The sequence below is a fragment of the Lissotriton helveticus genome, chromosome 10 (assembly GCF_964261635.1).
Source record: "Lissotriton helveticus chromosome 10, aLisHel1.1, whole genome shotgun sequence".
NCBI lineage: Eukaryota > Metazoa > Chordata > Amphibia > Caudata > Salamandridae > Lissotriton > Lissotriton helveticus.
This window is the reverse complement of record NC_136071.1, coordinates 51,615,459-51,640,933: the sequence shown is the minus strand read 5'-3', so window position 1 is coordinate 51,640,933 and position 25,475 is coordinate 51,615,459. Positions and strand designations below refer to the sequence as shown.

The window sequence follows — 25,475 nt, the reverse complement described above, 5'->3', positions numbered from 1 at the left end:
CACTGACAAGTGAATTAGTTGTCCTATTAACATAAAACAGTGACACATACAGAAAAAGTGAAAACATGGCAGGGGAGAGAAAGTGAAATTGAGCTAGTGAGTCTTACAAAGGAAATTCAAATTAGAAATTGTATTGGAAAAATCATGACTGTTTATCAGCAACAACCTTTTTTCTTCAGAAACGAGTTGAGTAGGGTGGAATTTAGAGATTGATGAAGAATTTGGTTTACAGTTAAATAATATCTACCCTAGATTTCGTTTATAAATCAGAAACAAAGTCAACGTCTTTAGAACTTGCAAAAGAAGATGCACCTGCACATTACTTCTTCAAAGCTTTTTTCATCTGTTCATTTCTTAGGCTGTAGATGAAAGGGTTCAGCATGGGAGTGACAATGGTGTACATCACAGTGACTGCTTTCTTCGTCTCAAGAGGGTAGCTGGAGCTAGGCTGGAATTCGGTGGATATAATGGTCCCGTAGTACAAGCTGACAACAATGAGGTGTGAAGAGCAGGTGCTGAAGGCTTTACTCCTCCCCTCGCTTGAGCGGATACTCAATACAGTTGAGATGATACGGATGTATGAGATCACTATAGGGACAATGGATACCAGGGCTAAGAATATACCCACAGTGAAAATCAGGATCTCAATGATGGTGGTATCTGAGCAGGAGAGCTTCAGAAGTGCAGACACGTCACAGAAGTAGCTCTGGATCAGGTTGGATGTACAAAATGACAGCGAGACGACCATCATAGTGTATAGAAGAGAATTCAGGAGACCACCTATCCAGGAACCTGCCACCAATAGAATGCACACATTCTTGCTCATTGCTGTAGAATAATGCAAGGGCCTACAGATGGCAACATATCGATCATAAGCCATTGCCCCAAGTAGCAGACTGTCAGTGGTCTCTGTAAAAACAAAGACATACAACTGTGCAATGCAGCGTGAGTACGAGATGGTCTTCCTCTGTGAGATGGTGCTGATCAGCAGCTGGGGCAACATATCTGTCAATATGCAGATGTCCACTAGTGACAGGCTCCAGATGAAGTAATACATGGGGGTATGAAGCTTTGAATCATTAGCAATGGCAACCATGATGGCACTGTTGCTTACTATCCCAACTAGGTAAATTGTAAGGAACAGGGTGAAGAGTGCAGTCTGATGCTTTGGATTTTCTGACAGGCCCTGGTAAATAAAGTAGGTCACTCTGGTCTGGTTCACCATGCCCATTCTATTATCTCCAAACAGCTGTGGGTGAAAAGTGAAATCATATTTTAAGCAAGAGTTAAGAACATTCAGCATTGACAAGTTACCAATATGTCAAACAAAATAAATACTCTCACTTCATTACTACGCAAAGCTCTAATGTTTTTTAGATGCTTAGTTTAATTGCTTTAATACAGGCGTAAGATAACTTTTACCCCTATTAATAATGTACCTTTTCTATTTTTAAATACAGCAAAGAAACTTTTAGGATTTTCTCATGATAAGTCCTAAAAGTGACTTCACTGTGTCTAAAAATAAAAAAGATCCAGAGCCTCATTATGACTTTAGTTATGTGGCAGTGGGCTGCCACGCCAGCGCCACGCTGCCATAACATGACTGCCTGCTGGATTCTGACTGGAATCCAGGTCAGGTGGTCCTGCAGTGACTGGAATACGGCAGTGCAGTGCTAAAGCTCATATGTCAGCCCTAACAAGGCACCCAAATGGGAATGCCATTGCATATACCTGCAGAGCATGGACTGATAAGTCCATTCCCTGCAGGAACTGGGCATGCATTCATACAGGGTGGCACACTATGTTACCCTCTACTTGCAATCCCTGGTGCAGAACCATGGCCTTTGTCTCCTCACCACTACTGTTTTCATGGTGGGCTCACTGATATAAAAACTGTGGTGGTGAGGAAATTCCTAATATTCTTGGTGGTGCTGCAGCAGCACCACCAGCATATTAGGGGCCTCACACCACTGCAAGACTGCCGGGGGATCATGGATCCCTGGTGGCAGCAGCAGTCCCATGGCTGTACAACCGCTGAACTTCTAATAGGGCGGTTGGACCACCAGTGTGGCGGCAACCGCAACACTACCACCCAGACCACCAAAATCAAAATAAGGCCCACAGCATTAGTAGGGATAAAGGTTCCCTTGCACATGTATGTAAGCTACAACAGCTAGTCTACATATTTTGCTGGAACACTCTCAATTTTACAAAATATTCATGAGTGTTGAACTTGCACCTGCAAGTAGCACTTCACAGCACCCTGTCAAGTGACAATAGGAGTGGCTAGCCTTGCTGTACAAATGGTTTCTGTAGGGGATACAGTATTAGATATGTACACTGCAGCTTCTTCCCTGTAACCAGCTCTATAACTACACTGCTACCAAACCAAAGCATTCTAATCTGTGACACTGTAGAATTATGCTACTAATGCAGTTCTAATTAAAGAGCCAAAGTCATTACATGTTTCCTCTTTTTTAGAACTTACATATACTCTAAACAGAAACAGGGACATTACATCAGGAACAGAAAACACATCTACAAGCAGGTTGCTATTCACATTGTTCCCTGCTTCAACAACACAGTCCTTACCACTTTTACATTCATGGTTATGTTTGAAGGTGTTTAATTTTCTGGGTTCCAACTCATCACCTCCTTCTCCGTACTCATCAAACTGATGTGTATTTTCTTCATCTTGATTGGGTTCCAGATAATCCCTTTAATCATTATGGGCCTAATTACGAAACTCACGGTGGAATTCCGGCCACTGCTGCACTAGCAGTTGGATTACAATGTGGCCGGCAGACCACCGAAGCACTGCCGCAACTGCTAGGAATCAGAGATCCCTGGTGGTGGTGCTGTGTTCTGAGGGCCACGTTATGGGCATAATTATGAATCTCGGACTTCCAATCTCACTGGTGGTTCGACTGCTGGATTACAACTTGGGTGGTCAGACCACCATGGCACCGCAGCAACTGCTGGTGGTGGTGCGGCAGTCCGAGAATCTCAGTATGCTTGGTGGTGCCCTGCTGCACTGCCAAGCATATTAAGACTTTCCTCACTGCCAGCGGTCTCATGGAGGTTCCTATTCCATGGAACTGCTGGCGGTACATGGGTATTCCGGGGGCACATGTTGTTCCCCCCCATGTGCTTGCACCCCAGTTTCTGCACGGCATAGATTACAGGATCCAGGCCATGCAGGAACTGCCTTCGCTCTCCCATATCAGTGCCCATTTTCAGAGGCACGGCTGTGGGACCGCCAAAGAAATGCGTGCCACACATGAGAAAACAATCTGGTGGGCAGTGCTCACACAGCTTTGGTGTTGTGGTGCGATTGCATGGCAGCCCTCTCCCACACCACAAAAGTCGTAATTGGGCCCCTAAAATAAGACACGTTCTTGTGTTTGACAAACCTCATACAGCTCAGAGGGAGAGCAGGACCAAGCGGGGCCTAGCCATTTTCAAAGCTATCAGGACTACGGCTACCAACAACATCAATATAATCCTTTTTTAGGACAACGTCAAGCACCATGGCGTCCACCACGTGGCAGAGGCACCAACTGGTGCGGTGGCCAGCAGCGCGGCCCCCTACAGAACACGAACAATTGGGATGGAGGAAGAGGCCAGGCCCCAAAGCAACTGCACTTCCAACCAGAACAGCATGGGGAGAGGACAACCCGCAACAAAACCTACCGGTGGTAGACCCTCCCGAGACCCCAAGTCCTGTAATTAACATATCTCAGCACAACTTGAATGAAGATGAAATCAAAGTTCTAAGCAAAGGGTTATCATATGTCCCGACCAACAGACCTGATAATTTCACAATACGAAAAGAACTCTTTAAGTTCTTTCGCAAAATACGGCTGAAATATTTTTTCCGTACTTCTGTAGCACAGTCTAACCCTTCACTCACGGGATTAGGAACACCTTCTACCTTCGTACCACACGCCAGTGCCATGTCACACAAAATACTGGCCTACGAGGCCGTGGTTTGGAGAGATGTACAACAAATTCTAGGTGCCAAATCGTTTACCAAGTACAACATCAGCAAAACTGAAAAGTTGGCTTTGCAGTCACTCGCCCGTAACAAAGATGTTGTGATTAAGCCAGCGGATAAAGGCGGTGCGATAGTGATCCAAGACATGTCTAACTATGAATCTGAAATCCTCCGCCAATTGAATGATGGGGCCAGTTACCAACTACTGAGATCGGATCCATCAAAAGCCATCGCCATCGAGATCCAGCAGTTGACGCAAGCCGGCTTGGACCAGGGTTTTCTGTCTGAAAACGAGTTCTTATATCTCAATCAAAAACACCCACGACTGGCAACCATTTACACCATACCCAAAATACACAAAAGCATGATGAACCCCCCGGGACGCCCAATAGTCTCAGGTTGTGGGTCAATACTGGAGCCACTCGGAAAGTACATCGATTTCTTCATCAAACCTCTTGCTGAGTCTACTCAATCATACTTACGTGACACCATGCACACAATAACGATTATCGAGAACCGACCCTTTGATCCACAGCATCAAATACTGGCTACATGCGATGTGGTATCGCTCTACACCTGCATCCCTCAACAAGAAGCATTAGCTGTGATAACCAGATGTTTGAACCAACGACCTGCTCCGGTACAAGTCCCAACCGAATTCATTGTAGCTCTTCTCACGATAGCTATGACAAAAAACTTTTTTATATTCAAAAATCAATTCTATCTTCAGATCGCTGGAGTAGCGATGGGTGCTCCCTTTGCCCCGAACGTGGCTATTCTGTATATGGCGGCTTTTGAAGACGATACTGTACTGAACAATTCCAATCCATTCAGAGACCAACTCAGTCTCTGGATGCGATATATAGACGACATCCTGTTAATCTGGAATGGCAATATGGAGGGACTTTCCTCGTTCTTCATATGGTTGAATCACCAATCACCACATCTTAAATTCACGAGCCAATCTGACAAAAAAACTATCAACTTTCTGGATATCACCATCTACGAGGAATCTGGAATCCTACTCACCAAACTGTATCGCAAACCGGCAGAGAGGAATTCGCTGTTACAGTACAGTAGCCATCATCCACGTGCACTCCGTGATAATTTGCCATTTGGGCAGTTCCTCCGTATCCGAAGGAACTGTTCCAATAAAGATCACTATTTCAAGGAATCTGAGGATCTTGCCAATCGTCTTCAAGAACTGGGCTATCCGAGATGGCTGGTCAAGAAATCGAGGAAACGTGCCTGGTTTTATCCCAGAGATGAACTACTCACTCCTAAAGACAAGGCAGATGAACACAAAGACAGGATTGTATGTGTAACAACGTTTTCTACCAAAAGTAATCAGATCAAACGCATCGTAAACCAACATTGGCAATTGATATCCGATGATCTCAACCAAACGGGTACACCATTACATGCATTCAAAAGAGCCAAGAGTGTAAAAGACTATATGGTGCGGTCCCTCCTACCCAGCCCAGACGACCCTACCATCACTTCACTATGGAATCTTCCACCAGTTGTGGGCCACTTTAGGTGTGGCCAGTGAAAGGCCTGCGATACTACCATACCAGCTAAGGAATTTATACACTTCCAACACAGAATCAAACTCAAACTTCCCAGCAATTGCAATACATCAAACATCATCTACGCAATAGTATGTCCATGTAAATTGATCAGAGACAAACAACCTGACTGTCAGCGGTCTGTAGAATAAGAGGACTATGTGTCTGAAATATCAAAAATGTGTCACTGTGTACAGGAAAGAATCCCATCAGCCCACCCAAATGGCGGAACATCATCATCTGGGATTTCTGTGGAAACTCGTATGGATAGGTAGATACACTTAATGAGATAGTGTGTAAACCTCCACTTCTCCGAGACCACCAGCAATGGATCCAACCATAGAATGACAGGGAGGGATGGAATGGTGTGGGATATTAGATTGCAGTAAGGAAAAATGTGTAAGCAAAAGTGTATAAATTTAAAATTGGCTACCGTGACAGCAAGAAACAACTTTAATAGGAAGCAATCAAGGTGTCAATATTAAAACGAAGTATATGACAGTTTGACAAAATAACTGTCAGGAATAGATGATATAGTGGTCAACATGTTTCTGCCATTTGGTAGGGAAATTCCCTTCTGGCTTTCATCAGGACCTAATAATACACTACTGTAAAAAATGAAAAAAGTGCAAACAATGAAAGTATTTACACCAAAATGATACCGGGTATTGTGTTGAGCGTGGAAGGTCTCCTACGTCTCTTTGTCCGGTTTCTATTGGATTCTTTCCTGAAAAATTTCCAAAAAGAACAACATTGTACATATAGCAGACACATAGAAAAACAGTTTCTAACCTGATGTTAGATATCCCTCTTAAGTCAAACTTCAAAAGATAGTTCCAAGTTGTTGAAAAAATAAATGTAACTCACCCAATTATCCTTGGGAGTAAGCCCCACCTCTCCTGGCCACTGCTCAGGAAATGGAGGCCCCGCTCTAAATCAGTGAAATAATAAAAAATTCCATGGTAGTATAGGTTCTGACTTTTCAAAGATACCAACCCCATTTATGCACTAAATTTACTCAATAGTTTTGTAGAACCTTGGTATTTAATTACTGAGACACAACAGACGGCTGAGATCCACTGACCACATAAAACGACGACATTATGTGCTGATATAATTAACACTTTCCATCTAACTGTCAGCCTAAGCAACAGTCATGATGTATACAAAAATTATGGCAGGGTAATGTTATAGCAAATAACCTCTTAAAAGTATATATATAGGGTTCCATCCATGCTTTCTGCCATAAAATACATAGGAGAAGAAACACCTATAGTGTTATTACTGAAGAGCGCCCAAAAACCTGCTCCCTCCTACCTCTCCGTCGGTACCTCTGGCCTCGTCCTAAGCCAAGGGGGGAGGTACCGACTGAAGGAGGAAGTTCACTTTAACTAGTATCTAATAGCCAATCACGGCTCTGAGGCAGCACACGTGATTGTGCGGACCAGAGAGGAGACTACACGAAGCATGTTACCTCGTGGTCCGCTATTTAGCCGTTCGCATCCCGCTGAACACGGGGCATGCTGCATTCCATGACTTAAGGTCCTTCGTGATGAAAGAATGGAAAAACCTTCTTGAAATCCAAACTATAAATTACAAAATATAAAATGCAAAAACATTAACATTACGGCAGCTAATAAGCACCAAACATCTAAGAAACCGAAGTTTCGGAGTCCGTGTGCAACGTACTAAAGCATTGCCGCCTCGCTGTTAGAGAGAAGGTAAACAAGACCAGCAACCGCTGATTGGGCAATGATGTGGCCAATAGCGGGAGGCGGTTCATGTTTGTTACGTATTCTCTATTTCAGTTCAGAGTCCGCCGTACGAGCTGATTTACTTGCAGCAACAAGTAATCAAAGGCTACACCGTGGTTTGAACTGGCACAGAGACATTGGAACCATGACGCTATTTACATGGTGTGAGTAAAAAATGGAACAGTTGGAAAACGAGACATCCGCTGATTAGCCTCCAAAGTATCAAAAGGCAAGAAAAATATTGCAGATATTTTATGCATCATGACCACAAAGTGCCATGAAGAACAGTATTGGAATACAGACGCCCAAGCGTTCAATGTAGATTCATGACAGGAACGCTATTAAACCTAGACAATCGTACCAACCTCATGAACCATCTTAAATTAAATAGGAGCAAGGCCAACGTCAGGGAGAACCCCGTCCAAGTTGATTGTTTATATATGGAGGAATAGAGGAAGACCTGTTGTGCAAGAAAAACGTCTGGTGGCTATAAAGCTCATTAATACTATCTAAACGATAGCTCGCAAAGAAAGTCCTGCATGTCCTAACAAGGATAGATTAGATGGGCAATCTGGACCAGAATGTAACTGCAATCGATTAGCAAACTTATGAGAATCTATTTGTTTGATATTGTAACTTCTTTTGACTTAGTATGTGTCATTTTATATATGGATACAGATTGGGGCCCATATCTAGAACAGATGATATTTTGTCTAGGTGGGAAAGTAAGTCCCAGATGGATACCCACGGTATTTCATCATTCAGTCCCTGTATATCACTTTTAAGTCTATAGATCCATTTCTGTTCTCGAATGAAGAGAAACCTCGTGATGTCTGTAATATGTGGCGGTATCCACGGTTTTTCCAGGACTGTCCAAATCATCTCTTCAGGTGTATGTTTCATTTGGACGAAATGGGAGGTCAGTCTGGTCGCCTGTTTGTTGCACCGAATGGTGCTCTTATGTTCATTTATCCTCAGTTTTATTCTCCTGGTGGTCATCCCCACATACCGCAGGGAACAGGGACATGTGATTAGATAAATCAGTTTTTCTGAGTTGCAATTAGTATGACTTTTTAGGACCCATGGTCTCTGAGTCCCTATGTCAATGGTTAAGGTCTTCTTAGTTTGGGGACAGACAGAGCATTGTCCACATGGATAGTGGCCCTGTACAGGTGGCAAGTTCCATAAAGTATTCACAGGTGATAGTTCTGTTCCTTGAGACCTCGGTCTAGTATGCACTAGGCTGTCTCTTATGCTGGGACCTCTTTTGAATGAAAAAAGGGGGGCTCCTCGATGATTGTTAAGAGCACAGAAGAGAGCTCGTAACAATCATCGAGGAGCTTTATTGGAGCCTCCGACAGACAAACAACCTTTGGAAAGACTCACATTCGTGACGACATTCAATACTCTGTCCACTAAAGTTCAGAAAACAGTGAGAAAGAACTGGAGGATTTTGAACACAGCAGGTTCTGATATTCAAGCCCCCCTTTTTTCATTCAAAAGAGGTTCCAGCATAAGAGACAGCCTAGTGCATACTAGACCAAGGTCTCAAGGAACAGAACTATCACCTGTGAATACTTTATGGAACTTGCCACCTGTACAGGGCCACTATCCATGTGGACAATGCTCTGTCTGTCCCCAAACTAAGAAGACCTTAACCATTGACATAGGGACTCAGAGACCATGGGTCCTAAAAAGTCATACTAATTGCAACTCAGAAAAACTGATTTATCTAATCACATGTCCCTGTTCCCTGCGGTATGTGGGGATGACCACCAGGAGAATAAAACTGAGGATAAATGAACATAAGAGCACCATTCGGTGCAACAAACAGGCAACCAGACTGACCTCCCATTTCGTCCAAATGAAACATACACCTGAAGAGATGATTTGGCCAGTCCTGGAAAAACCGTGGATACCGCCACATATTACAGACATCACAAGGTTTCTCTTCGTTCAAGAACAGAAATGGATCTATGGACTTAAAAGTGATATACAGGGACTGAATGATGAAATACCGTGGGTATCCATCTGAGACTTACTTTCCCACCTAGACAAAATATCATCTGTTCTAGATATGGGCCCCAATCTGTATCCATATATAAAATGACACATACTAATTCAAAAGAAGTAACAATATCAAACAAATAGATTCTCATAAGTTTGCTAATCGATTGCAGTTACATTCTGGTCCAGATTGCCCATCTAATCTATCCTTGTTAAGACATGCAGGGCTTTCTTTGCGAGATATCGTTTAGATAGTATTAATGAGCTTCATAGCCACCAGCCGTTTTTCTTGCACAACAGGTCTTCCTCTATTCCTCCATATATAAACAATCAACTTGGACGGGGTTCTCCCTGACGTTGGCCTTGCTCCTATTTAATTTAAGATGGTTCATGAGGTTGGTACGATTGTCTAGGTTTAATAGCGTTCCTGTCATGAATCTACATTGAACGCTTGGGCGTCTGTATTCCAATACTGTTCTTCATGGCACTTTGTGGTCATGATGCATAAAATATCTGCAATATTTTTGTTGCCTTTTGATACTTTGGAGGCTAATCAGCGGATGTCTCGTTTTCCAACTGTTCCATTTTTTACTCACACCATGTAAATAGCGTCATGGTTTCAATGTCTCTGTGCCAGTTCAAACCACGGTGTAGCCTTTGATTACTTGTTGCTGCAAGTAAATCAGCTCGTACGGCGGACTCTGAACTGAAATAGAGAATACGTAACAAACATGAACCGCCTCCCGCTATTGGCCACATCATTGCCCAATCAGCGGTTGCTGGTCTTGTTTACCTTCTCTCTAACAGCGAGGCGGCAATGCTTTAGTACGTTGCACACGGACTCCGAAACTTCGGTTTCTTAGATGTTTGGTGCTTATTAGCTGCCGTAATATTAATGTTTTTGCATTTTATATTTTGTAATTTATAGTTTGGATTTCAAGAAGGTTTTTCCATTCTTTTCTCACGAAGGACCTTAAGTCATGGATGCAGCATGCCCCGCGTTCAGCGGGATGCGAACGGCTAAATAGCGGACCGCGAGGTAACATGCTTCGTGTAGTCTCCTCTCTGGTCCGCACAATCACATGTGCTGCCTCCGGGCCGTGATTGGCTATTAGATACTAGTTAAAGTGAACTTCCTCGTTCAGTAGGTACCTGCCCCCTTGGCTAAGGACGAGGCCAGAGGTACCGACGGAGAGGTAAGAGGGAGGAGGTTTTTGGGCGCTTTTCAGTAATAACACTATAGGTGTTTCTTCTCCTATGTATTTTATGGCAGAAAGCATGGATGGAACCCTATATATATACTTTTAAGAGGTTATTTGCTATAACATTACCCTGCCATAATTTTTGTATACATCATGACTGTTGCTTAGGCTGACAGTTAGATGGAAAGTGTTAATTATATCAGCACATAATGTCGTCGTTTTATGTGGTCAGTGGATCTCAGCCGTCTGTTGTGTCTCAGTAATTAAATACCAAGGTTCTACAAAACTATTGAGTAAATTTAGTGAATAAATGGGGTTGGTATCTTTGAAAAGTCAGAACCTATACTACCATGGAATTTTTTATTATTTCACTGATTTAGAGCGGGGCCTCCATTTCCTGAGCAGTGGCCAGGAGAGGTGGGGCTTACTCCCAAGGATAATTGGGTGAGTTACATTTATTTTTTCAACAACTTGGAACTATCTTTTGAAGTTTGACTTAAGAGGGATATCTAACATCAGGTTAGAAACTGTTTTTCTATGTGTCTGCTATATGTACAATGTTGTTCTTTTTGGAAATTTTTCAGGAAAGAATCCAATAGAAACCGGACAAAGAGACGTAGGAGACCTTCCACGCTCAACACAATACCCGGTATCATTTTGGTGTAAATACTTTCATTGTTTGCACTTTTTTCATTTTTTGCAGTAGTGTATTATTAGGTCCTGATGAAAGCCAGAAGGGAATTTCCCTACCAAATGGCAGAAACATGTTGACCACTATATCATCTATTCCTGACAGTTATTTTGTCAAACTGTCATACACTTCGTTTTAATATTGACACCTTGATTGCTTCCTATTAAAGTTGTTTCTTGCTGTCACGGTAGCCAATTTTAAATTTATACACTTTTGCTTACACATTTTTCCTCACTGCAATCTAATATCCCACACCATTCCATCCCTCCCTGTCATTCTATGGTTGGATCCATCGCTGGTGGTCTCGGAGAAGTGGAGGTTTACACACTATCTCATTAAGTGTATCTCCCTATCCATACGAGTTTCCACAGAAATCCCAGATGATGATGTTCCGCCATTTGGGTGGGCTGATGGGATTCATTTCCTGTACACAGTGAAACATTTTTGATATTTCAGACACATAGTCCTCTTATTCTACAGACCGCTGACAGTCAGGTTGTTTGTCTCTACATGGTATTTGGGGGTGTAGACTGTTTGGTGGGTCTATAAATATGGTTTCCCCTTAGACCCTATTCCTACCGTTTTGTTATATACATGTAAATTGATCTACATTGGCCAAACCCAACAAAAGGCCAAAGTAAGAATTCTTCAACATATGAGCAGGATAAGATGTGAGGTCCAGGGCGCCCCACTTGTAGACCATTTCAAACTCGCTGCACACCCCCCAGAAAGTCTCCGGTGGGTGATACTAAAAAAGGCAGTATTGGGACCACGAGGTGGGAACATTACAAGTATCTTGAACATACGAGAAATAAAGTGGATGCTTCTTTTTGATTCTATCCAGAATGGTCTCAATGAATATGACAGCTCTTTCTCTCAGTTAGCAATACTACCCTAAATGTTCCTATATAACTCACTAATCTTGGGAGCTATCTAAAATCAGAATTGTCTCTAACCTGAACTGGCCTATACCCTTATGTGAGAGGTACGCCATAACAGCTATAATTCGTCATACATATTTACGTCTAGAATCATGCTCCAATTAGACTGATTGTTATATCCTGTTATTGCCGTACTAATTTGTGATAGGCATGCCAGCTCCATCTCCTTTGTAATGATTTAATCTGTGATTTTCTGATTAATCATTATTTCATTGTGGTAACTTGTGATAGTTACGCCTGCACCTATTGTAATTATTTGATTTCTGACTCTCTGATTAATCATTATTTTATTTTGCTATATCTATTATTTTTCACCGCTAGACCATGACAACTACACCACACGCTGATGCTGTTAGTCTTTCCTTAATGTCGATACTATGACTCACAATCACGTGTTGTCGCTTCCATGGTTACTTACTCAACCAGGGAGTTCGCCGCGCCACCACAGACGCGAGCGGAACTAGATGCCCGATCGAGTCGGCATTCGGTAAGCTCCTCTGCCCTGCCACCGTAGCTCTTAAGTTCCCAATCCCTGTGGTGATTTTTTACTCACGATCTATACCATGTTGCCTCCTAGATTAACGGAGAGATCGCCTCTGAATCAGACACCCTTGACCCATTGCCGACCTAGTTTATAGTTCTAATTTTACATTAATGTCTTGTTACAGACATTGATAGATCCACCGCCCGTGGGCCGTTTCGACCTCCACCGCTTTCTTCACATACTACTTCTTCAGTCCAGAATCTTCACATACTACGTTTCCCTACGGAATAATAGTATGATTATTCCGCTGCTCTGAGACCTTTGGGTCCCCACCAATCTACTCGTTACCGTTAATAATTTTTTTCCTCTTCCACCCCCCAGTAATGACATAAGGCTCATGGTGACGCAAGCCCCGAGCAGAATGAGCAATAACTATAATGGTATGCTCCTTGTTGATGTGTGCTATATTTCATAACCAAATATGTTGTGTCGCATGACCATTTGAGCAAATAATAGAATAATGTCCCTCTATATATATCTATTAGGTTGCCTGCCCAGTTCCCTGTCCTGATGAAGACACCACTGCAAGGGCTCCACTAATCCCTGCGACACATTGAGGGTCGAAACGTCGACAACTGTCCTAATTCTGTCAACTCCATATCTATATATTGACATTGTTTGTACTTTTGGAGTATGACATGTATAATTTGTTACACTGAACCATTGGTCCTTTGTTGTTTGTATTTGAATCATAATACAAATGCATTTTTGATACTACGTTGATTTTACTGTCACAATTCCCGTACCACACTATCCTCACTCAATCACTTCCTCCTCCCCTTGGGGCACTGTACAACCTACTATACTTTGTAACTATTTGTTATTATATTTGCTATACTCATCCTCATTGTGAATTAAAACAATGTGGTTTCATTAGTTGCTTTTGTAAAATTTTCTGTGAGAAACTGTATATTTATTGTTCTTACACTGGGACCCCTTCCTCTCAGTACTTAGATCACCCAGGTCCCAGTGACTACGTTTGGGTAAACCCCCTATATATACCCTGACAAACCTGTAGCAGACGCCATACTACCTTTAACCTGATTGATTAGTAGACTGTTCTAAAAGGAAATCTGTCTTGCTTAGCTGTGGTTGTTACGCTAACACCCAGTTCTTTGGTCTGATATCGGAGTCTCTTGCATGTCGACGGGAATCAGTGCATTCTTTCATTCTGTGCTTTGCTTGACTGTTTCGATTACTAATACTTTCACATTCAGGGGCAGGGTCTTTCATAAATTGAGGTAATCAGGTGTAAATAATTTTTTCTTTCATCAACTCTGATGGCTACTTCCCGGTGGTAGAATGTGGAGTTGCACACAAATTGCTTGATGCAAAATATCTGCAATAGCATTGCATTTTGGCTTGCTATCCTACGTGTGGCCATGACTCTCTCTACAGTCTCATTTGCCGTGGTCCACATTGGACCAATCTTCCTGTGATTAATCTCTAGATATTGTACAGCACTAGCAAATACAAATTCTGTTCAGTTGAATGTACGCCCATTATCAGTTTTTAATCTATCCATACTAATATAATAAAGAGAGAGCCCAAACCTTTGAGGCGGGTAATCTCAGGAACCACAGCACCAATCACAACACCCAACACAGCGTTGGAAAGGGCAGTTGCAGCAGAAGGACATAGGCTATGCAGACGCCCACCATATACATTTAAAAGGAAAAAGAACCGTGCCAGCAAAGTAGTCCCTTGTGGACGTGTCTGCGTTGTGCTGTGGGCGTGTGCTGTGGGCGTGACAAACGCTGGCGGCGTGTGGTACGTTCCACCCTTCATGCCATGTCTCATATTGTGTGCTAATCCCACCCTGCTCCCTTTAAATACCCCTGCACCCCATAATCATAACCCACCCTTACTCCTTAAAATACCCCAACACCCTTAAACACTAACCCATCTTAACCCTATAAATATACCCTGTACCCCAAAACCCAAACCTATCCCTAAACCCTAAAAATACCCCTGTACCCCAAAACCCAAACCTAGCCCTGAACCCTATAAATACCCCTGTACATCAAAACCCAAACCTACCCCTGAACCCTAAAAATACCCCTGTACCCCAAAACCCAAAACTAGCCCTGAACCCTAAAAATACCACTGTACCCCAAAACCCAAACCTACCCCTGAACCTTAAAATACCCCTGTACCCCAAAACCCAAACCTAGCCCTGAACCCTTAAAATACCCCTGTACCCCAAAATCCAAACCTACCCCTGAACCCTAAAAATACCCCTGTACCCCAAAACCCAAACCTAGCCCTGAACCCTAAAAATAACCCTGTACCCCAAAACCCAAACCTAGCCCTGAACCCTGAACCCTAAAAATAACCCTGTACCCAAAACCCAAACCTACCCCTGAACCCTAAAATGCCCCTGTACCCCAAAACCCAAACCTAGCCCTGACCCCTGAAAATACCCCTGTACCCCAAAGCTAGCCCTGAACCCTTAAAATACCCCTGTACCCCAAAACCCAAACGTACCCCTGAACCCTAAAAATACACCTATACCCCAAAACCCAAACATAGCCCTTAACCCTAAAAAATACCTTTGTACCCCAAAACACATACCTATCCCTAAACCTACCCCTGTACCCCATAAACCAAAACTATATCTGAACCCTTAAAGTACCCAAACACACCAAAACATATACCTCAAGACCCCAAAAATATATACCACTATACCCATACTTACCTTATCCAAACATTTTTAAAAAAACATGGCTTTACCATTCATGCATTTACAACGAATTTTGTTTTAAATGTAGGCGTGGTAAAAGCATATAAAATGTAATGCCATGCGTTATAATGGCATTGCGGAGTCATGGTACTTTCGTAATGAAAGTATGCGGAGTGATGGTATGCGGAAAGAAAGTTGCGGAATAATGGGTGTTTACCCTCCCCCGGTAAGTAAATTGGTGGCACGGCGGCCCACATCTCCAGCAACATACTTATATTTTTTCACCACCCATTTGAAAAATGCACAGGTTTCTCTCATTGATGGCCAGCACCGACATACACTTTTAGACACACCTCCCGCCACAAGTTCTAGAATTGCGAACTTTAGAGCTGGGGAGCTACGTTCGAATCTCGGCATCAGCTCAACATCCTGTGATTACAGGCAAATCGCTTTGTCACCCCGTGCCTACCACAAATGTATGTGTTCTTCTGTAGCGTAAATTGTGCTCATGCCATGTTGTTGAGTTCGCGCTATATAATATTGCAAGGAAAAATAAAGTAGGGAAACTCGAGTTCACACACTACTGAACGCGCACTCTTAAGTGCATCAGCAGTGCACTGTGAATCGGAGCGTTTCACAGGCCTGTCACAGATAAGAAATGCTATCTAAACGAAATCCTACAAAACAATATACTACTGGCCGGCAGCAATTCATACCCGAACAACGTCGGGATAGGCTGCTAGTACTAATATAATAAAGAGAGAGCCCAAACCTTTGAGGTGGGTAATCTCAGGAACCACAGCACCAATCACAACACCCAATACAGCGTTGGAAAGGGCAGTTGCAGCAGAAGGACATAGGCTATGCAGAGGCCCACCATATACATTTAAAAGGTAAAAGAACTGTGCCAGCAAAGTAGTCCCTTGTGGGCGTGTCTGCGTTGTGCTGTGGGCGTGTGTTGGGGGTGTGACGAATGCTGGGGGGCGTGTGGTACGTTCCGCCCTTCATGCCATGTCTCATATCATGTGCTGTGGGCGTGTGCTGGGGGCGTGGGCGTGTGCGGGGTGCGGGGTGCGGGATTATGGAAAAAAAGCGAGCTTTGTGCCGATATTTCATTGGTTTTTCTTCCCAGGTTCTGTACATTCCTGCTCCGGGTGCCCACCCTGCTCCCTTTAAATACCCCTGCACCCCATAATCATAACCCACCCTTACGCCTTAAAATACCCCAACACCCTTAAACACTAACCCATCTTAACCCTATAAATATACCCTGTACCCCAAAACCCAAACCTATCCCTAACCCTAAAAATACCCCTGTACCCCAAAACCCAAACCTAGCCCTGAACCCTATAAATACCCCTGTACCTCAAAACCCAAACCTACCCCTTAACCCTAAAAATACCCTGTACGCCAAAACCCAAACCTAGCCCCGAACCCTAAAAATACCCCTGTACCCCAAAACCCAAACCTACCCCTGAACCCAAAAATACCTCTGTACCCCAAAACCCAAACCTAGCCCTGAACCCTTAAAATACCCCTGTACCCCAAAACCCAAACCTACCCCTGAACCCTAAAAATACCCCTGTACCCCAAAACCCAAACCTAGCCCTGAACCATAAAAATAACCCTATACCCCAAAACCCAAACCTACCCCTGAACCTTAAAATACCCCTGTACCCCAAAACCCAAACCTACCCCTGAACCCTAAAAATACCCCTGTACCCCAAAACCCAAACCTAGCCCTGAACCCTAAAAATACCCCTGTACCCCAAAACCCATACCTATCCCTAAACCCTAAAACTACCCCTGTACCCCATAACCCAAAACTATTTTCGAACCCTTAAAATACCCAAACACCCCAAAACATATACCTCAGCACCCCAAAACATATACCCCTATACCCATACTTACCTTATCCAAACATAAAAAAACGTGCTTTTACCATTCATGCATTTACAACGAATTTCGTTGTAAATGTATGCGTGGTAAAAGCATATAAAATGTAATGCCATGCGTTATAATGGCATTGCAGATTCATGGTACTTTCGTAATGAAAGTATTCGGAGTGATGGTATGCGGAAAGAAAGTTGTGGAATAATGGGTGTTTACCCTCCCCGGTAAGTACATTGGTGGCACGGCGGCCCACATCTCCAGCAACATACTCATATTTTTTCACCACCCATTTGAAAAATGCACAGGTCTCTCTCATTGATGGCCAGCACCGATAAAAACTTTTAGACACACCTCCCGCCATACGTTCTAGAATTGCGAACTTTAGAGCTGGGGAGCTACGTTCGAATCTCGGCATCAGCTCAACATCCTGTGATTCCAGGCAAATTGCGTTGTCTCCCCGTGCCTACCACAAATGGATGTGTTCTTCTGTAATGTAAATTGTCCTCATGCCATGTTGTCGAGTTCGCGCTATATAATATTGCAAGGAAAAATAAAGTAGGGTGAACTCGAGTTCACACACTACTGAATGCGCACTCTTAAGTGCAGCAGCAGTGCACTGTGAATCTGAGCGTTTTACAGGCCTGTCACAGATAAGAAATGCTATCAAAACGAAATCTTACAAAACAATATACTACTGGCCGGCAGCAATTCATACCCGGACAACGTCGGGACGGGATGCTAGTATGATTGATATTCCACATCCCACAAATATTTTATCAAGAATCAGAAGTACAGCTGTCACAGAGGTAGAAGATGCAAGTCACACTAAAACTACTTAGTAATATTCATCAATGAACAGTCTCAAATATCAGCCTGATTCTGTTGGTCCATAGATGTTGACATGTACTGTTAATGACACATTTTCTAGATGTTCCCACATTATTTGTTTTGTTGGTGGATTTTCTGTACTAAAGGTTTGACAAAATTGGCGAGTCTGCATGGTTAGTTGAACCCAAAAACTCAAAAGGCCCAATTTATTTGTTGACTGTATGCATGCTCCATCACAAAGGTGATGGAGTATACATATTGCCAAGATAAAGTCCAGCCTACCAAATGTAAAAGTGAGCAGACCTTAGGTTTAATCACCTTAGATTTCATCATCCCTTCCGTGATTAAACCACTCCACTGCCTAGCATCACCAGGAAAACCTGGGCGATAAGGGGTAGTAACAACTAAATGTTCCCCTCAACATGGGAGAGTGAAGCATTTTATATTTATTTTCAAAATGAAAATCCCACTTTAGGATTTTCTTCTAGAAAATAAAAAAGAAAGCAGTGTGATTGAGGACTTCCATGATGACGAATCCCTGTACCAAACTGTAAACAACTTTGACAGGAACCACTGTGATGACAGTTCCTGCAAATGCTTTAGAAATGACCTCCAGATTAGCAGTAATTTCTAAATTAGGTGGGCGGCACTTCCATGTGGATGACGGAGTAATTCCCTCCCTCCCCCTAGTGGAGAAATGGGCTACATATAGATTAGACCCTACGTTTGGAAACCACACTTTCTCCCTCAATAGTATTTTTGTTTTGTTGACCCAATGTCTAGATGGGTTTTGTGAGCAATAGTCACTGGTTGTTCTTGTGCAAGGCTGGGTTTAGGGCGGTGCGACCAGTGCAGTCACACTGGGCGCTGACCTGAAAGGGGACACTGGCCTCACTGGGCGGTGCTGTGTTTGGCAATAACACGGGGGCATATTACCAAGCAATAGCGATAATTATCGCTATTGCTTGGTTAGAGACAAATATTTACCGCTGAGCTGCGGCGATTTTTATCGCAGATAAACCTTGGTATTACCAAGGTTTATCGCAAATGCGATAAAAAACGGCCGCAATGCATGAATATCGCTGAAAAGTCAGCGATATTCATGCATTACCGAGCTAATGCTCTTAGCCATGTTATCCACCTCCCATTGGATAACATGGCTAAGAACTGCTCAGGGCAGGTGTTAGCTTTTGGAGATATTCGCGCTTAGCGCGAATATCTCCAAAAGTTGGTAATAGGAGATAGCGATGTTAGCAACTGTTTCCAGTCGCTAACATCTTGGCACGCCCACTTTGCATGTCTTTAGTGATAAATATCACTGACATGCAAAGTGGGGCCCAAGATGGTCGCTATCTCCTACTAGCTGTCGCTAACTGGTGTTAGCGACAGCTAGGTAATAGGGAGATAATTTTATCTCTGCTTTCTTGGCTTTTAAAGCCAAAAAAGCGGAGATAAACCCCCTTGATAATATGCCCCACAATTTGAAAGCACACGCTGCAAAGTTCCTTGTGGGTCCAGCTTTCATACAGCAATAGAAATGTCAAGATAAATCTTGTGAATAATGTTCCTCCTAGAAAGTGCAGTTTTTTCTAGAAGAAGTTTTGACTTGCCATATAGTAGTGCAGAGGGTTAATATGTCTACTGCAAAGAGCAGATCTGTACTTTATGTAGATAGCTGTGTGGATTAGCAAAACCAGTCTTTACCAGTGCTCTAAAACGAATAAAATGTATGTGAGAGAGGGTCTTTGGAGAGATGAGGGGCTCTTTTGCTGACTGGTAGTGAGGGAGTCCGAGGAGGAGGGCATGGAGGGATCACCAAAACAGACTGTTACACCAGACACCTTCAGGGCTAAAGCTGTGGTTTTTTTATTTTATGACATTATAACTCTGCTTCTTCTTAGCAGTAATCCAATGGCAAATACTGTTGTCTCTCTCTGTATTTATTTTAGTTTTAGTATTTCACAGTTTTGTACTCCTTTTTAGTTTTTTTGTCACAGATAAAGTGCTTTTGTTTGTTGTTTAGGATTGTTTTGATTACCTCATGCATCGCTATGTACTCTTGTTTCTTTTAGCTCCTTTAGTAATATACTCTCTGGTGTTTTCTCTTAAATGATAAAGTTTATGTATTTCTCTGTTAGCGCATTGCTGTGAATAACATTTGGTAATAGATGACATCATAATTGTTGGAAATATGCCCTTTCGATTGGTCACTCCAAATCTTTTGCCTTTTACTGAACCCTATTTCTGCTGGATATAAAACTCTATTGCTGTCTATAGAACCCCTGCTAACCATTGATAAAATGCTTGTGCATTTAATTACCTCCCTATTATATCTTGTCCCGTTTACATGATGCCAACTGTATCTAGGGCCTGCAAATTAAATGTTACCAGTAGACTCCAGCACTCATTGAGCCATCCACTGCAGTGGTAGTTCATAGCATGTCTGCAGGCCTACCATTGTAGCCTGGCTGTGCAGTTTGAATACTCAAATTGGACCTGTCAAAATAACCCCTTTTGAGACAGGCCTAAACCCTCGGTTTAAAAATGATGTTACCCCTAAGTATGCCTCATTGTCCATAAGGCAGGGTGCATGACATGAAAAAGTAGGACATGTAAAAGTTTAATGTTCGACATGTCTTACAGTGACTAGCACTACAAGGTATTTTCCCCTTAGCAGGATCAGCTGTTCCATTAGAAAGCATTAGGATATAATATTACGTGTAATACATGTTATCTCAGATTAGTAAACAGCTACAAATGTTTTAAATATTTATTATAGTCCCAATTTACTCAGATATGTAATCAGTATTTTAGAAAGATGACTTTATTTTGTTCTGTCTGAAGTCCCTGAAGGCTACATCTGCGGCGAGCCAATAATTAGAAATTGAATGGGTTTGAATGAGGTGTGAACATGCTCACAGAACAGGGACAAAAGGCATTGGGTGAGCTGAGGTGTGGTTGTGCTCTTGATAGCATGGCCTGCACCCTTCTTTTGTACTACCAGTCAGACTGGCCTCCATCACAGTGGGTCTGTTGTCGACATTAATGTGTTAGGTCGTCTTTGAGTGTGAAAACCTACTTGACAGTTCTGCTGGTGTCTGTTTTTGGAGCAGGGTCAAGACTGATTTACATATGACCAGGACCAAACGGAGGTGGCATGGTGTGCAAAATAAAAACAGACTGGGATAATTCAGTATTAATGATGGTGATGAAAAATTACCAATCGCTAAGATTAGTTCAAGCATTTCATCATCACTTTTTTTGTCAAAATTCTTTTTATTAGGCATAGAAACAATACACAGGGTGACTGTACACTACAGCGATAAAGATGAAACAGCATTCCCCAGGGCTGTTAAACACTTTATCGGGGGTACAGTTTCCTCAAATGATGGGGTTGAGATAATTAGCCAGTGTAAGTGCCAGCCTACCATGTTATGAGTCCTAGAACTTTATATCCCCCTCCCAACTCTACCCTCCCCCACCCTCTGCTCCCCCCCAGCAACAAAATAACAACAAGATAGGTGGACATTGGATGATGTGTACACTGGTCTCTGAGTCTAATATATATGTCTGTTATCGCTATGTGAACTTCCGATGTCTGGTCAATCATTCAGGGTGGCCAGGAACCCCCCGCCTAGAACTGGAATAGATGCATATCGCATAACGAGGGTGGGCATACCCCCAAAGGAAGGCTGCTTGTAAGATAAGCGACGAAAGGGCCCCATTTATATTCAAAACTAGCAGCCCGTCCCGACGTTGTCCGGGTATGAAATGTTATGTGTGTAATGTTTGTAATAGTTAATGTGTGTACGCTGACAGTGCCCGGCGTGATCCAATGTTTGCGAGGGCTGGTTTGAGGCCCCGCCTGAGCCCCGGACTAAATTTTAATCGTGAATTGGCTTAGATCGTGTTGTATGCTGCCTGCCTTCAGTGTCCACTGGAGCCGTTGGAGCGTGAATGTGGCGGTGAGTGAATGGCGCGCTTGTGCGCCCCTTTTTTTTTCCCTGCAGCCACTTCTGAGAAATCTTACGTTCCTAAAGGAGTAAAGTTTTGCTTTGTAAGTTTAATTTTGAGGGCAGTATGGCAAGGTCCGTCAATGCCGCGCCCGTTGGTGTTTTGATAAGACCGTGTGAAAAGTGATCAGAACGCCAAGACGGAGCGTGAATGTGCGCGCACATTGGTGGCGAAAGCCGCGCCCCTTTTTTTTGTTAATTTAAGTGCAGCCCCCTCTGACAACGCTGATGCCCACACAGTTTGCGCCACACTATATATCATTAATGTCGCCTCATTAGAACGCCAAGGTGGAGCGTAAATGTGCTCGCACATTGCTGGGAAAGGCGCGCCCCTTTTTATTTTAATTTTGGTGCAGCCCCCTCTGACAACGCAGACGCCCACAAAGGTTGCGCCGCACTATTTGTGAATAATGACGCCGGAATGGCAATGTGCGTGAATGCGGCGCAGCTTGGTGTTTGTAGACGGACGACTGAGACGCGAAGGTGGATCGTGAATGGGCGCGCACATTGTTTGTGAAAGGCGTGCTACTGAAGTACGCGGCCATTAGTTGTTTTATTTGTGGCACGCCCCTCTGACAACGCTGTTGTGCCACGCCCCTCTGTCAATGCTGCACGGCCACAAAGGAATAATGTAGTGTAGTTTGACACTCCCACGCCAACGCCCAAGTGTACTTTGACACGCCCACACCAACGCCCACAAGGGACTACTTTACCTCTGCAATCACTATTTTGCCAGCCCCTAGACATACCCACATTATGGACCTATCAGCTTTTGTTTGATGTTCTAGCTCCGGGTCTCTTATCTCTAGCAGGGCACCCTCCATGGATATTGGAATACGATATCCAAGAATGTGCTTCATGTGAGATAGAATTTCCTCCCAAAATGTTCTAATCATATGATAAATCCACCATATATGACAAAAGTCCCCTGGGAGACCACATCCCCTCCAGCACAAATTGGATGTCTCTGGGAAAATCTTTTTGAGTTTGGTTTTGTACAGGTGCCACTCAAAGAGAATGTTATTGTGTGCTTCCCTTAAATCTAGGGAGTGGTTATCTTTAGCAATATCCCTCCATAATTGCTTCCATTCCACTCCTGAGATATCTCTTCCCGCCCATTGATCCCATTTGTTCATGTCTCAGTGAGTGTGAAGTGGAGACAAGTAGGCTGTATAAAAAGGAGATCACTCCCCTCATCAAACCCACCCGCTACACAAATGTTTCTATTGCCATCCTTTCTTGTGTTGCTGCCTCTCTGACCTGTGGAAATGTTCACTAGGCCGGACATTAAAATCTCTTTGGCAGCTGGCAAATGTGAGAATATTGTGGTTGTGACATACATCTGACAGCATCAGGCATCCTCCCTCCCTCCAGGCGTCGAATAGACTTTTGTGCATCACCGGAAGGAATTCCTGACTAAAGTGGATCGGTGTGTAGGGAGAAGGGAATGTAGACCAATCCAGCTCTCTCGATTCCTCATCCCATACTTTGAGTGTGGTTCGCATAGGGGTGCTAATGTAAGCATTCGGTGGTCTGTCTTTCTTAGGTTTCCATACCACATCCCAGATTGTTCTCCCCACTATCGCCCTATCGATGTGCAACCAATGCTTTTTGGATTCTGTAAGGATTTTTAGCTGGGCGGCTTTAAAATGTAGATTAAAGTCCAGCAGAGCCACACCCCCCCTCATTTTTGCGCATCTTAATGTGTGAAAGGGAAGCCGCGCTCTGCCATTCTGCCAGATATATCATATAATAAGAGAACCCAGCCTGGGCATGAAATCCCTGTCCAGACCTATTGGTAGGGCCTGGAATAAATATCAACATTTGGTAAAACAGTCATTTTTATCTTGTGTATGCGACCCAAACAGGAGATAAAGAGAGGCTTCTAGTATTTGAGATCCTGTTGTTTTTGAAGCATAAGTGGGGGGTAGTTAGCTTTAAATAAGTCCTCCAATCTGGGAGTTAATTGAATACGCAGGTATTTAAGTGTATGCTTGGCCCATTGAAGGGAGGTGTGTTCCCGAAGCCTGCCGGTTTCTTCCTCTGGCAATGTGAGGTTCAGGATATACGGCTTCGCCAAGATTACTTTAAAGCTCTACACCGCTTCAAATTCCCTCAGGGGAAGTGAGTGAAAGCAACACAATCCTCCTCCAAATTTCTGGGACTGCCTGGACCTGTAATGCCAGTGGTTCTACACTTAGGGCGAAGAGTAGAGGCGAGAGCGCGCAACCCTGCCTTGTCCCCCTCTCTAGAGAAAAAAGGGCCTTGCTGGTCTGGTTAACTTGGACTCTAGGGCCCAGGTGCGCATAATTAGCTCTAACCATATCTTTAAATGGCTCGTCGAAACCAAAGTATTCACACATGAGAAAGAGGAACAACCAGTCCACCCTGTCAAAGGCCTTCTCATCATCCAGGCCCACCAAAACTGCTGGGATCTTGAATTTGGACACCTTCTCTATCAGATTAAGGGTCCTAAGAATATTGTTGTGGGTCTGTCTGCCTTTTATGAAGCCTGATTGGTCAGGGTGGATTAAAATTGGCATCAGGTCCTCCAGTCTCGCTGCCAGTATTGTGGCATCAAATTTTAGCATCTAGGTTCAGGATCGCAATAGGCCTGTAAGAGGCACATTTTTGTGGGTTTTTCCCGGGCTTGTGGATGACCGTCATAATGGTCTCCGCCATTGATTGTGAGATGGATAGGCCCTCTGCCATTACATTTAATAATTGCATAAGCTGTGGGATGATATGCGGCACAAAAGTTTTGTAAAAATGGGCTGCAAGGCCATTGGGCCCCGGAGACTATTAGATTAAAGTGCAGCAATCGCCTTCCCTATTATCGGGCCCTAAGACTTATTAGGTGTAAGGGCAGCAATCACCTTCCCTATCTCCTCCTCAGTGATGGAGGCATTTAGAGTATCGTTCCAGGCCTGAGTGACCTGTAATAGGTTTAGTGACCGAAGGTAGTGATGTTGTGCTGTTGAATCGAGGTGGTCCCTTGTATACAGATCCTTATAAAATGCCCCAAATGCCTTTGCCTTATCAGCATCCGAGTGTGATATGATTCCCATTGAGTCAGCTATACCTTTGATGTGTTCTTTCTCCCTCTTTTCCCGTAGCTGTCTGGCTAGGTGGGTTCCTATCTTGTTACCCTGTGTGTAAAAGATGTGGCACAGCCATAAAAGGGTATATTCTGCCCTATTGGAAAAGGTCACTGTAATTGTCCACTTTAAGGTGCTCAATTTGTGTTGCAACGTCCGCAAGGGTTTCTTTTTATGTTCCCTTTAGATAACCTCCAGTTTGGCCTCTGGAGTTTCCCTCCTTTGGCTCTATGTTTATTTAATGCGGAGTTAAGCT

At 43.4% G+C, this 25,475-nt stretch overlaps 1 protein-coding gene across 1 annotated transcript; it reads right to left on the bottom strand.

Moving 5' to 3' along the window:
- Positions 1–319: 319 nt before the first annotated feature.
- LOC144785368 (olfactory receptor 1f45-like) lies at positions 320–1,231 on the bottom strand. The gene has a single exon (XM_078664319.1). The coding sequence runs from the start codon at positions 1,229–1,231 to the stop codon at positions 320–322; it is 912 nt and encodes a 303-aa protein (XP_078520445.1).
- Positions 1,232–25,475: the final 24,244 nt, after the last annotated feature.

What these genes read in the sequence shown, in the direction of transcription:
- LOC144785368 (XM_078664319.1), bottom strand. Translation starts at nt 1,231, where the DNA reads ATGGGCATGGTGAACCAGACCAGAGTGACCTACTTTATTTACCAGGGC.